This window comes from Melopsittacus undulatus, chromosome 19 (genome assembly GCF_012275295.1).
Source record: "Melopsittacus undulatus isolate bMelUnd1 chromosome 19, bMelUnd1.mat.Z, whole genome shotgun sequence".
NCBI lineage: Eukaryota > Metazoa > Chordata > Aves > Psittaciformes > Psittaculidae > Melopsittacus > Melopsittacus undulatus.
Window position 1 is genome coordinate 4,317,968 of NC_047545.1, and position 13,122 is coordinate 4,331,089.

At 57.0% G+C, this 13,122-nt stretch overlaps 1 protein-coding gene across 2 annotated transcripts in view; it reads left to right on the forward strand.

The window, feature by feature from the left end:
• ADAMTS10 (ADAM metallopeptidase with thrombospondin type 1 motif 10) overlaps window positions 1–10,210 on the forward strand; it is a 46,321-nt gene extending 36,111 nt beyond the window's left edge. For both annotated transcript variants that reach the window (XM_005141226.3, XM_031054976.2), the window contains exons 16-25: window positions 2,330–2,463; window positions 3,235–3,358; window positions 3,870–3,950; window positions 5,261–5,424; window positions 5,781–5,907; window positions 6,054–6,183; window positions 6,821–7,025; window positions 7,336–7,512; window positions 8,037–8,193; window positions 8,511–10,210. In XM_005141226.3, coding sequence (XP_005141283.2) covers window positions 2,330–2,463; window positions 3,235–3,358; window positions 3,870–3,950; window positions 5,261–5,424; window positions 5,781–5,907; window positions 6,054–6,183; window positions 6,821–7,025; window positions 7,336–7,512; window positions 8,037–8,193; window positions 8,511–8,620 — 1,409 coding nt within the window. In that variant the 3' untranslated portion in view covers window positions 8,621–10,210. The remainder of the gene's footprint in view (window positions 1–2,329; window positions 2,464–3,234; window positions 3,359–3,869; window positions 3,951–5,260; window positions 5,425–5,780; window positions 5,908–6,053; window positions 6,184–6,820; window positions 7,026–7,335; window positions 7,513–8,036; window positions 8,194–8,510) is intronic.
• Window positions 10,211–13,122: the final 2,912 nt, after the last annotated feature.

The window sequence follows — 13,122 nt, forward strand, 5'->3', positions numbered from 1 at the left end:
GCCCAATGGGTGCCAAGGTGGAAGACAACCCCCAGGCTGGATCTGCCCTTGCTCAGACCTCTCTCTTCCTAAAAGCATGGCCCAGTGCTTTGAGACCAGCTGCCCAGTTGAGCATTGGCCCTTCAATTGTAGCCTGGCTCTGACATGGATTTTTGCTTTGGCTTTCAAAAAAGCACCTTCTTCCCTCTCTGCTTCAGCTTTGTCTTCTATGAAATAAGATGATGAAAGTTGTCTCCTTCCCAGGAGGCTGTGAGCATTGACACAATTGTGTCTCGAAGGGATTTGGGAGCTCTCTGGCTCAGCTTTCCAGGCTGGATATTGGTCACGAGGAGCTGTGTGGCTTAGCAGTTCTGGTTTGGTTATTCACCATCAAAGGGTATCACTGTCCTCCTGTGCAGTGATCCAGGTAGGGAAACTGAGGCACGTTCACACAAGTAGAGGGTGCTCAGGCATTGGAACAGGCTGCCCAGGGCAGGGCTGCAGGCACCGGCCCTCACACACCATGGAGATGAGGCCTCAGTGCCATGGGGAAGTGATGGCCTTGGCAGGGCTGGGAATGGGTGGATTTGCTGCTCTTAAAGGGCTTTTCCAACCCAGTTGTTTCTGTGATCCTAAGTCAAGGTGGGTTTTGCATGGGGCCGGTAGGTCGTGTTCAGCTGCTGCTGGTTTCTAATGGACCCAGCCCCAGCACGAAGCACTGAGCTCACAGCAGCAGGTACCTGGTGGAATGCAGCCGGGGCTGTTTGTTCAGCTCGCTCTATTCAAGCAGTTATTCATTTTGCTCTTGGCAGGTGCGAGAGCCAAGGGAGAGCAGAGCAGCTCCTGGGGCTGGGAGAGGGCTGGGAAGGAGCAGGGGCTTGCAGCAAACAAGAGATTGCTCCTCGTAAATCATGATGTGCTTTAAGTCCTCTATGGGACAGGACAGGCAGGAGAAACAAAGCAGCCCCTGAGGCACCCAGCAGCCACTCCTGTCCATTCCCCTTTCCTTCTTTCCCCTTCCTTCTCTAATGGAAGCAGGCTGTGGCCGGGGTTAGCTGCCCACCCCACAACTGCAGCAAGCTGTGCCTTGCTTTTCCTTGTAGCTGGAGACAAGGAAGAGAATAGGGAGTGTGCTTGGATAGCTCAGCAAGCCCATCTGAGAGCCCTGGAATGGAAGGCCGGAGGGTGGCTGGATGGAGCTGGGGCTGTCCTCAGGGTCATGCCTGCACTGTCCCCCTTGGTGGCCCTGAAGAGCCCAGGGTGCTGTGCACGGGGCTGGCTCTCCAGAAGGAGGGTTGACATCAAACACCTTCTCTAGGGGCTTGCCCAGGCATCCAGCTCGGCAGCATCGCCTCCAGGCTGCTGAATTCCCCTCTCCTGTCTCCTCCTGTTCTGTGCTTTGCTCTTTCTTCTTTTGGTGCTCCCAGGCACATCAGGGCCTTCCCTCCCTCCCTCTGCCCATTCCATGCGCTCTCTTGAGCCGCAAGCTTTGCACACTTCTGTTGCTCCCAGTGCAGGTGCTGCTCAGCTCTGGCACACAGCTCACAAGTGCTGCTGGTGCCTGCAGGAGTGAGCTGCATGGCTGAGGCCTGAGACCCTCTGCCAGGGCCATGCAGACCCTTGGGGCTCCAAGGGATGCTCAGGAAAGGCAGCAGATGCCATGATCTGCACCAGCGTTTGATGAAATCCAATGACAGGATGCAGGAGACTGCTCTGCTCGGGTGTCTTATTCCATAACCAGTCCCATGTCCTGCTCCCAGGCACCATAAGCCGATATCCAGATCAGCAACCTCTGTTCCTTGTATGGTACTTTGGCAAGGGCTGTTGGGAAGTGGGTGTTTTAGCTGTAACTTGAGCATCCTTCTTCTTTGTCCTCATGCTGCTGTCATCACCTTTGCTGTGAGTGACTCAGTGAAGCCCCAGCCTTGAACAGAAGGAAGTGGTTGCTCTGGTCTAGTAGCTGACAAACCTTGGAGCTGCTGCCTCAGCTTCCCTGTCTGTAAAATGGGCACAAGGGGTCAACAGCCCTTGTAAAGTGCCAGGAGTGACCAACACCAGCTAAACCCAAGTCAGTTTGTTTCCTTCCCCGTGGCACGCAGCCCGTGTTTCCCAGGCTGTGCAGAAGGATCAGTGTCTCCCCATGTGTCAGAGTCCGGTTCAAGGGTCTTGGTGCTGATCAGTAAGGAGGGTTCCTGCATCCTTCTGTAGGTCCCTCCTGGGCACCTGGAGCTGTGCAGTGCACCAGGCGCAGGATGGAGGCCAGGATAAGGCAGCTCTCATCCAGTCTGGCTCCCTCCATCTTTCCTCTCTGTCCTTGGGGGCATCCTTTGAACCTCTGCTTCTTCCCCAGGGGGTGTTAAAGCCTGTTCCCTCAACTGCCTGGCCGAGGGTTTCAACTTCTACACAGAGCGAGCAGCAGCCGTGGTGGACGGGACTCCCTGCAGGCAGGACTCCAATGACATCTGCGTCAATGGGGAGTGCAAGGTGCTGGGACACACTGGGGATGGGGATGCAAAGGCAGGAGAGTGCTGCCCTCCCCCTGCCTGCACAGCCATGGGCATCTCTCTGCCCGAGCACCCAGTTCACCCATGGCAGCAGGAGCACATCCACCTCTGCGCTTGTGCCCATCCCCTCTCCATGCACTGGGTGTCACACTGCCCTGTATTAATGATGGGTCCCTGCTTTTACAGCCCATGCAGACCCAGGCACTTGATATTTCCCTTGAAATGGGATCTGGAAGGCTATAAAAGTTTAATTACAAGGAAGCGCTGTGGGAGTGGTGGATGTTGCCCAGCAGGCAAGCAGACAGGCTCCCTCCCTGGCTCTGTCTGTCTCCCTTCCTGTGTCTCTGGGATCTTTCTGCCTCTATGGGGCTGAATCTACTGTGGAACTAAAGGGGGATTGCGCCAGAGGCAGCCACAGCCATGCTGGTGATGCACATCCTAACCCCCGTGCTGTGGCTATGGGGCAGAGCTGGAGGCTTTCCATGGGCTCACTACCACAGTGCTGATGCTGCCCGGACACAGCTCTCCTTGGGCAGCTGCAACAGCTCAATGCAGGCACCCTCACCTGTGCCTTATCCCACAGCCATGGGTTTCCTGCTTGTGCCCCCACCCCAGCCTTGGAGAGTGGGGACAGAAAGGTGGGCTTAGCAGAGGGGATGCTCCCGTACCTGGTGTATGGTGCAATGGAGGGGATTGAGATGGAGCCCAGGGATGGCTATAATGGCTAATTCCCTGCTGCTCCTCCCTCCAGCACGTGGGCTGTGACCGTGTCCTGGGCTCTGACTCCAAGGAGGACAAATGTCGTGTGTGTGGTGGAGACGGCAGCTCCTGTGAGACCATTGAGGGTGTCTTCAACCAGTCCCTGCCAGAGGGAGGTAGGGAGCAAGCAGCTGGTGTCACTCACCCTTGAGTCCCTGCTCCTGGGGACATGTGGGACAGGAAGGGGCATATCCCAGAGAAACACCCCAAAGGATAGGACCAGGCTGCAAGCAAGGAGCAAATCACCAACCGAGCCATGGCCCAGACACTGCTGGCACCCAGGTTCCTACCACAGAGCACCCAGTTCCTGCCCTCCTGCCCAGCTCACACTGTCCTCAAGCCAGGCTGTGGAGATGCCCATGGCAATCCCAGCTCCGCAGCACCTCCCCATCCAGGCTGGTTCCATCACAAGAGCTTGCACTGCAAAGCAAGAAAGCCGCTGTCCTGGTGGGCCATGGTGCTTTTACTTTTCAGCTGCAGTCGGTGGCTGAACAAACCCCTTTGCACTGCCTCAGTTGGTGTTTAACCCATGGGTCACAAGGGGGCTTCACACTCTCATCCCATCCAGGGCAGGGTTGGCTCTGGGCTCGGAGGCTGAGCATCACTGCTCACTGCTCTGTCTCACAGGTTACGAGGAGGTGATCCAGATTCCCAAAGGCTCTGTCCACATCGACATCCGGGAGCTGAACCTCTCCATCAACTACCTAGGTGAGCTGGGGCGGAAGGATGCTGAAATCCCAGCCAGATATCGATTGGTCCTGCCATTTCCCTGTGGTTAATAAGGGGTGGGAAAGGCTTAGCAAGGAAAAACTCCCATTGCAGCAGGGGATGGGGCTGGGGGTCCCAGCTTGGGGTTTGGGACAGAGGAAGGCAACAGGACCAGCTTGCAGGGCACCATGTCCCAGTGTGTCCCAGGCCCTCGCAGTCTCGCTGTGGCCGTGCCTCCATCCTGCACTTGATGTCCAGCAGCATAACCCCGAGCAAACCCCACACCCCGTGTTCCTGGCACTGGCTGTGGCTCCCTGGCATCCCCCCTGTTGGGCTGGGGATTAAAAATAGACCTACTCACATTTTCCTTGGGCTTAATTTTCCAGCCAGCCTCTGGCTCGTTCTCACAACGGGCTCTTTTCTTTCCCCACCTCTTCCCTTTGTGTCCTCCAGGCGATGGGCAGTGGGGTGGGCAGGGTGCTCATTGCTGGCTTGATGCCGAGTGCCTCTGCAGCAGCTCTTCAGGAGCAGGAGCCTGCCTGGATGTGGGAGGTCACAGCATCCCTCCAGGCCGGCTCCCTTTGCTGTGCTTGGAGATGCCCACATCCCTCCCTGCCCAGCCCATGCATGCTGCGGACTCCTTATGTCCATCCACACTGGATCCGGGTGCACTGGACTCACAGCCCAAAAGCTCATAGCACTGTCACCAACCAGTCCCTCCCACTCTGGGATCTGTCCCTGCACACCAGTGGGAGCAGAGGGAGCATCCTCCATCCTCACCACACGAAGCATCCTCCCGCCCCACAGCATCATGGCAATGAGGTCGTTGCCAGCAGGCAGAGCAGGAGTGACCCGGAGCTGGAGTGGACAAGAGCGGGTGTCGGTGGCAGGGAGCGAGCCGGGAGAGAATGGGAATGCGAGTGGGAAGCAGGAACGAGCCGATCCCCCTCTAGCGACTCGCTTGTGCAAGCACAGCCAGGCTGTTGGGGACCAGCACAGGGGGATCGGGTTCATGATGGTGGCCGTGTGTCCCCATCACTACCCCGGGCAGCTGGGGGGCTCCCCACAGCATCACCCTTCCACAGGGATGGACAGGCTGAGATAAGGTGATGGAGCCATGAGTCCCACTTCTGCAAGTGACTTCCTGGCCAACCCTGATCCAGGCACATCCTTTATTTGCCCCACCTATTCCCTCCGTGTAAAATGGGGCTGATGACATTCACCCTTCACTGTAGCAGAGCCCTGGGCCTGAGCTGAAGCTGGGTGACTTCAGTCCTTCTGCCAACCCTTGCTCCCCTTCATCCTCGCAGCACTGAGAGGGGAGAGCGGTGACTATTACATCAATGGGAAGCTCTCCATCGACCCACCACGGCGCTTTGACATCGCAGGCACAACATTCCACTACAGGAGATCCCCAGATGAGCCTGAGTCCCTGGAAGCCTTGGGACCCACCAACGTCACCCTCTTTGTCATGGTTGGTAACGTGGTTCCCTCATACCCCCACCTGCTATGGACCTTGCTATGACTACATGGGGTTGGAGCTAATCGACCCATGTCCTTGCTATTTGGAGTAAAGGGACACAGAAATCAGAGGTAAATAGGGCTAACTTCTCAGGTCTCCCTGAGAAAGCCAGGCTTTGGAATGATTCAGTCTTCAAGTGCATGGGAAATTGTTCTCTGATCAGGTCACCATCACTGGTGACTGCTGTGTTATTGCTGGAAAGGGAAGGAGGGGAGATTTCAGCTGCAGGTTGTGGGACACTATCAGGATGCTCACAATCATGCTGGGCTTCGGTGGCACTGATACCTTGGTGATGACTTTCTCTACAGGTCCTCGTACGGACAGAGCTGCAGGGGATCCGGTACAAGTTCAACGCACCCATCGGCAGGGATGCCTCCAACAAGTATTCCTGGCACTACACTCCATGGACAAAATGCTCAGTGCTGTGTGCTGGGGGTGAGGTTTGACCCCATGTTGGCTTGGGTGCAGTGACAGGAGGCTGCTCTGTCCCATTGCCCTTATGGGAGCAGAGCGCTGCAGCCTGGCTCAGCTCTGGCCTCAGGACCCTCCTCTCTTTCCCCTTTACCTCTTTGCCTTGACAGGCAGCCAGATCCAATCTGTGGTGTGCAGGAAGCTTTCTGATGGCTCAACTGTCTCCAACCACTTCTGTAGCCCTGAAGCCAAAATGCCCGAGCGGCAGCGGCCGTGCAATGTGGAACCGTGCCCTCCAGCGTGAGTACCATGGTTTGGAGGGATGCTGGGTGGAAAACAGTGTGGAGGAGGGTGAAATTCCCCCCTTGCTGCTATCCTCAAGTCTGAGTTCCCTGCACAGTACCCAGGGGTGATACTACCTGCCTGGAGCAGCTCTGTTGGGAACGGGGAGGACAGTTTTCTCCTCTATGCCCCATCATGGGCACAATACCTGCACATCCCAAGTGCATCACTTCAGGGACATACAAGGAGCAGAAACCTGTGTCCATCTCAGTGCTCTGTGCACAAGGCTACACCATGCACGAGGCTACACCGTGCCTTGCAGGGTGAAAGATGCACTGAGCACATGATGTGATGGCTGATGATGGTCTCTGTAGGTGACCTCCTCCCTGTGCTGCTGGGCTACTTGCAGAAAGGAGCCCTCCACATCTGGTCCTTTGGTGCAAAGCAGATGATCTGTGTAGTCCTTCTGAAATGGTCCCAGCCCCAGCTTGGCTGGTTCTTGCCCCTCTCTTGAAGGGGAAAGGGAGATGTGAGAAGCATGGTTCAACCGGAGCTGCCTGGGAGGCTGAAGCAGGAATAGGGCTGTGTACAAGAGTATGGGGACAAGCACATCCCGTGTGCCCCTCACAAGATTCTCTGTTGTCCCCATCCGCAGCTGGGTGATTGGGAACTGGTCTGAATGCAGCCGAAGCTGCAACGAAGGCGTCCGCACACGCAGTGTCTTCTGCAAGCGTAAGATCTCTGCCACTGAGGAGAAGACTTTGGATGATGCTTCCTGCATCCATCCACGGCCGAAGATGCTGGAGCCATGCAATAACCAGACGTGCCCTCCAGAGTGGGTTGCCCTAGACTGGTCTGAGGTGAGTGCAGAGTGTCAGCACTCACCTCTCCAGTGCCGCTGGTCCTTTGGAGGACAGCATCAGTCACTAGGTCAGAGCATTGGTGACAGCTACAGCATGGAGAGTGTGATGTGGGAAACTGTGCTGTAGGTCAGGAGAGAGGCAGGGTGGGAGCACTGGGAGGGAAGGGCAGTGCAGTGCTGTCTCTCTGTGCTCTTTGCTGCACCTATTGTTGAAATAGGTCCAGAGGAGGCCATGGAGCCTTCCATCACAACCCAGTGTGGGATCCTGCGCTTCTGCCATCCTGACCCCGTGTGTCCTCTTCTTGCAGTGCACCCCAAGCTGCGGGCCCGGCTTCCGCCATCGCATCGTCCTCTGCAAGAGCGGTGACCATGGCACAACTCTGCCCCCATCCCAGTGCCATGAAGGCTCCAAGCCCCCGAGCAGCATGAGGTGCAACCTGCGGCGCTGCCCACCTCCGCGCTGGGTCACCGGCGAGTGGGGAGAGGTAGGGACAACCCTGCCATGGGGTTACTGAAGGAGACGGTGCAGCCTCTGCAGCCATTCACATCCTGAGGCTTTTACCAACCAGCACAGCCCAATGTGGCCACCACAACCATCTGGGGGCCACCATGGTGGTGTTCTTTGCCCCTCCTTAGCGCAGGAAGGCCACTGTGATGGTGGCCCAAGTGCCACCCATCAGTGCCACCCGGGCCTGGCAGGGGACCCACAGAAATCATTGGGGGGACCCCACATGGGGGGCAGCCCAGCCCAGTGACACTGACAGTGCCCCCTTCCCCTAACACAGGGTGACATCAGGGTGCAGGTGGTTTAGTGCTCCATGGATTGATCCTTGCTGAGTCCTGGAGGTTTGAACCAAGCCTTATGGGACATGGGGCCACTGCTTTGCTGTGCTGGTGTGGGATGGGATGGCCGCATCCAGCACCCTTTGCACCTCTGGCAGTGCTCTGTCCCCCCGGGTTAGCAGAGCTGTAGTGGCTGCTGCAGCTCCCTGCTCTGCTCTTTCCCCAGTGCTCTGCACAGTGTGGCCTCGGCCAGCAAAGAAGATCCGTCCAGTGCCTGGCTCATACTGGGCAGCCGTCCAGTGACTGCGTGGACACCCTGCAGCCTCCCAGCATGCAGCAGTGTGAGACCAAGTGTGAATCAGGACCTACAGACAACCCTGAAGGTGAGGGAGATGGGGCTGGCCTCAGGGGCTATGTGGTACAGGGACATGGGAGTCAGCACAGACCATGATGGGCTCTGGGTAGGGCCCCCCATGGGGAGACCTGATGCTGTCCCTTCTGGTCCCAGGCCAAACCGGCACGCTGTGACCCTGCTAAATGGAGTAGCTGCACCTTGGCAAGGAGATGCTTTCAGTAACGGGGTCCTCAGGACCTGGGCTTTTTGAGGTGCAGAATCTTGCTTAGCACTGGCCATGTCTCCCCTTCGGGCTCCTCACCCCCAAGGGAGCTGTAACCCTTCTTCCCTCTGTCACCCATGCAGAATGCAAGGATGTGAACAAGGTGGCCTACTGCCCGCTGGTCCTCAAGTTCAAGTTCTGCAGCCGGACCTACTTCCGACAGATGTGCTGTAAAACATGCCAGGGGCACTAGGGACCCTGCGTGCCCCCCGTGGGATAACTGGAAGGCAAAAGCCCTGCCGAAGGGCCACCAAGCCGTGCCCTTCCTCCTCCGTCCCGGCAACCTCCAACACAGACACTGGTCGTGCTTCCAGCGGGAGCCGGTGTCACCCAAACCCGTCCCCTAAAGACACGCACCCTTCGCCCCTGAGCTTCCCAATGGCAGGTTCCCAGTTAAATCCCTGCCAGCCACCAACTGGGGTGACAGGAGCCGGCCGATGGGCGCTGGGAGAAGCTGGGCCCAGCGCAGCAGCGAGGACGTTACTTGAAATTCTGACTTGTTATTTATTAGTAGCAGAGCCAGGTCCTGCAGCCACCCCAGAGGCACTGCTCACCCCGCTCCTGCCTCATCCCGTTCCTTGCCCGTGTCCCAAGGGCATCTGGTCTGCAATGGAGCATCCCCAGGGATGCAGTGGGAATGCCAGGGGAGAGAGGAGGTTTGAGGTGCCACAGGTGATGAGTGTGGCTTGTGGCTGCTGGGTGATGGATGAAGATGGGCTGCGGTGGGGAATGGGGTTGGAGCACTTTGCATCCTGTCACCTTGGGACATGCAGGAGGGGACAGAGAGCAGGTCACTCAGTGAGCAGTGGTGACACCAGTTTAACTGGGAGGGGGGATTATTCAAACTCCCGTACTTGGATTGGGATGTCCCCCTGGTTTTCCTTAAAGCCTTGTCACTATTATGACAATTTATTGCAGAAACACCCCAAAGCATGAGCTGAGGTGAGGGCCAAGGCGTGCTTGGGGTTGCACCAATGACACTCTGGCCTGCAGGAAGCAAAGCAAAGGAGGATGCAGGACAAGAACTGTCTTGGTCACAGTGTCCCTATTGCTGAGCCGTGACTCAGGACCAGTCTGCCTGGTCCTGGCTGGTCTCTCCCCATGGCTGCTTTGCCTCCAGAGGTGCTTCACTTCCAAAGGTGCTTTGCCTCCAAAAGGTGCTTTGCCTCCAAAGGCAGCCTCGCCACACACTGCTGTGGCCTTGGGGTGCTGGTCCCAGTGCCACCAGCTCCTCTGCCCTCAGGAGACCTCCACTGATGGGGAAAGAGCAGGCTTGGGATTCCTTCAGGTCATCTCCTGGCCCATGTCTCCTCCATAAGCCACCACAGCCTGTGGAGGACACTTGAGATTCAAACTGACAAAACATACACTTTTTGTTATCATTGTTATTATTTTCAGGCCTTTCTACATCACAAAGAGGGGGAAGTCTTGACCAAAGCCATGTTCTGTTCCCCTGGGGGGTCATCCATACGCTGTGGGGAGGTGGACAACCCTTCGTCCCCAGGGCAAACCTCTCCACCCATCCGGTCCCCATGTGTTATCTCCCATCTGTATCTTCACCCGCTCGTCAGCCTCTCTGGTGCTCAGCAAAACCCTGTTTGGCTGCCAAGTGGGCCTTCATTTGTGTTCCTTCCTGGTGCCATGCTCCGTTCTGACATGTTGGGGAGGGGAGGGGGTGTTTTCACCTTTTATATAGATATATATATAATGACAAATGTTTAACATACTAACTCTGAGGAGGAGCGACGTAACGGCATGATTTATAATAAAGGAGTAGCTACGATCCCGGGCACAGCTTCTGGTCCCAGTCTTGTTTCTCGAGTGCTGAGCTCCAGGCAGCCCCACATCACGATGCTCCTCATGCTGATGGAGGGGTTCAGGCATCAGAGGAGGCTTTTCCCTACAGCTCCATGACTGGAACAGGTAGGAGAGGTGGAGATTGGCCCAGAGCTGCTGCATGGCACATAGGAACAGGCTTCTGCTTGGCAGAGCTCTCATGGGTTGGCTGTGTGCGCATGGGGTGCACAATACCCATATTGGTAATGTGGGTTTGGGATTTTAGGGGTGGGTTGTTTGAAAAACTAAGTGTCTGAAAGGCCATTGATGCTTCCCTGTATCCCTTGGGAATCTCAAAGGTTTATGCCATGTCTCATGGCTCTAGAGAACCAGAGAATTTAACAGGGTCTGTAGCAATAGGACACAGAGGAATGGCTTGAACCTGCCCGAGGGGAGACTGAGCTGAGCTCTTAGGCAGAAGCTGTTCCCTGTGAGGGTGCTGAGGCGCTGGCACAGGGTGCCCAGAGAAGCTGTGGCTGCCCCATCCCTGGCAGTGCTCAAGGCCAGGTTGGACACAGGGGCTTGGAGCAGCTGCTCCAGTGGAAGGGGTCCCTGCCCCTGACAGGGGTTGGAGCTGGAGGAGCTTTGAGGTCCCTTCCAACCCAGTTGGGGATTTCAGAATCCATTTTGGCAGCTGGTTTCCTTTGACAATCTGTCCTTTGCTATTAGCCAGAAAAGGAAATCAAAGACTCGTTTACTCCCCCTTTTTCTTAGTACTGATACGTAGATCTTGAATAACTGCTTCCTCTGTGAGGTTCAAGCCTCGCTGCCTTCAAGCCGAGCATCAGCCAGCACTGACTGGCTGCCCCTGGAGGGGGGACACATCAAAGAGTCACCTCAGAAGGGGGTGGAGGTTGTCATAGAACCATGGATTCATGGAATGGTTTGGGCTGGGAGGGACCTTCAGGGCTCATCCAGTTCCAACCCCATGCAATGAGCAGGGACACATTCCACTGGATCGGGTTGCCCAGAGCCACATCCAGCCTGGCCTGGAATGTCCCCAGGGATGGTGCAGCCACCACCTCTCTGGGAAACCTGTGCCAGTGTTTTACCACCCTCACTGCAAACCATTTCTTCCTCACATCCTGAATCCCCTGTTAGTTTAAAACCATCACCCTCATCCTGTCACAAGAGACCCTGCTGGAAAGTCTCTCCCTTCTTTCCGGCAGCCCCTTTAGGCACTGGAGCTGCTCTCAGGTCTCCCCTTCAGGAGCCTTCTCTTGTCCAGGCTGCCCCAGCCCAGCTCCAGAGCAGGGATGCTCCAGCCCTCGCAGCATCCCCATGGCCCTAATGAGGGGGGGGCAGAGGTTTTAAGGCTCTGAGCATCCCTGCGGGACCCTCTACAGTACCCTCCTCTTCCCCATGCCAGTGACCACCCAGGGCCCCCCCGCAGCACATCCTCCCCACCCCCTGCAAAGCGGCATCAAATGAGGAAGTGGGAGGAGGAGAAGGAAAATCAAATGAGTTGCAGTTTGTAGCTGCAGCAGAAACACCAGAGCAAAGTGCATCGGGGTGGCCATGGGACCCCGGTGACAGGAGCCCGCAGCACCCTGGCCCTGAGGACACCACTCACAGACACCATGGTGAGTGCAAGCCCTTGCTGGGCATCCTCCATGCTGTCACCCTCCCTTCCTGCCACCTCTGGGCTGCCCATCCCTCCTCCCATTGTGGTCCTTCAAGCTGGGGAGGGGATGGTGCTGCCCAGGCTTGGGGACATGGACTGGGGCTGGGTGAGGCTCTGGCACAAGGCACGGTGCTGGGCAGCAGCTGGGGATGGTGCTGGGTGCTGATGGCAGGGTCGGTGCCTCCGGGACTGAGGAGGATGGAGGATGCCGGGCAGTGAGGTTGGGCTGACGCAAAGTGGGTTTGATTTTGCTGTCCCAGTGTGGTACCCATAGGAGAACCTTTGTGTTCCTCCTGGCCCAACTTCCCCCCAGTGCTTCTGGTTTCAGTGCTCATGGTGCAGGTTGTGGGCAGAGTGCAGTGGGGTCATGGGGGCAGGCAGCTCAAGCCAGGAAGGTCCCTCTGGGTCAGTTGCTGTCCCCCACAAGGAGGATGCTCTGTGGCTTGGTGAAGGGCTGCACAGCCCTGACAGGGCACAGCTCTGGGGCCAGCCCCATCCCCAGACCCTGGTGTCTGTGTACTGAGGGCTGTGACACCGATACAACACCCTGTGCTGCTCTTCTCAAGGCTTCCGGTGGTTTTAAGGTGTTGGCTGTATCTGGGCTTGTTCTATCATCTCGAGACCAAAGGTGCCACCTTGGGATGCATCCGCTCCCCACCTGGGGCTTGTGGGGTGTTTTTGATGGCTCAGACCCGAGCTTTGAAGAACAACAGATGATGTTTTGCAATTGCTGCTGCAGGGCTGCTCCCCTTCCTATCCTGAGCCACTGGCAGTGGCTGCAATGGTGACAGTCCCCATCCTCAGATGGGGATCCTGATCAGGTACCTGTCATGCATGGGACCAGTGGCAAAGCAAAGTCCCTTGTGCAATGTGGCTGCAAACTGTACCTGAAAGCACAGATGAAGGGCTGAGCCAAGCTGCTCCCTGCTTGGATTGAGGCTGAAATGGCTTCATGGAGGTGTTTGGACCAGGCTGCCCATCAGTCCCCTGCCCTGGGGGCTGCATCAGGTGCCCCAGCAGAGCCAGGGAAGCACCTACCCTGTGCTGGGAGGAAGAGGAGGTGTCACGAAGGCAGCTCCGAGCAGCCCTTTGCCTGCAGGAGGAGAAGCTCCTGCTGTCAGCTCACAAGCACCAAGTTGCAATACAGGAAATGCTCAAATGTGCCTGAATTGGGTGCCAATAACCAGCGGTGGGAGCCCCATGGGCTGCCTGTGCCAAACATCTCCGGGGGTCAC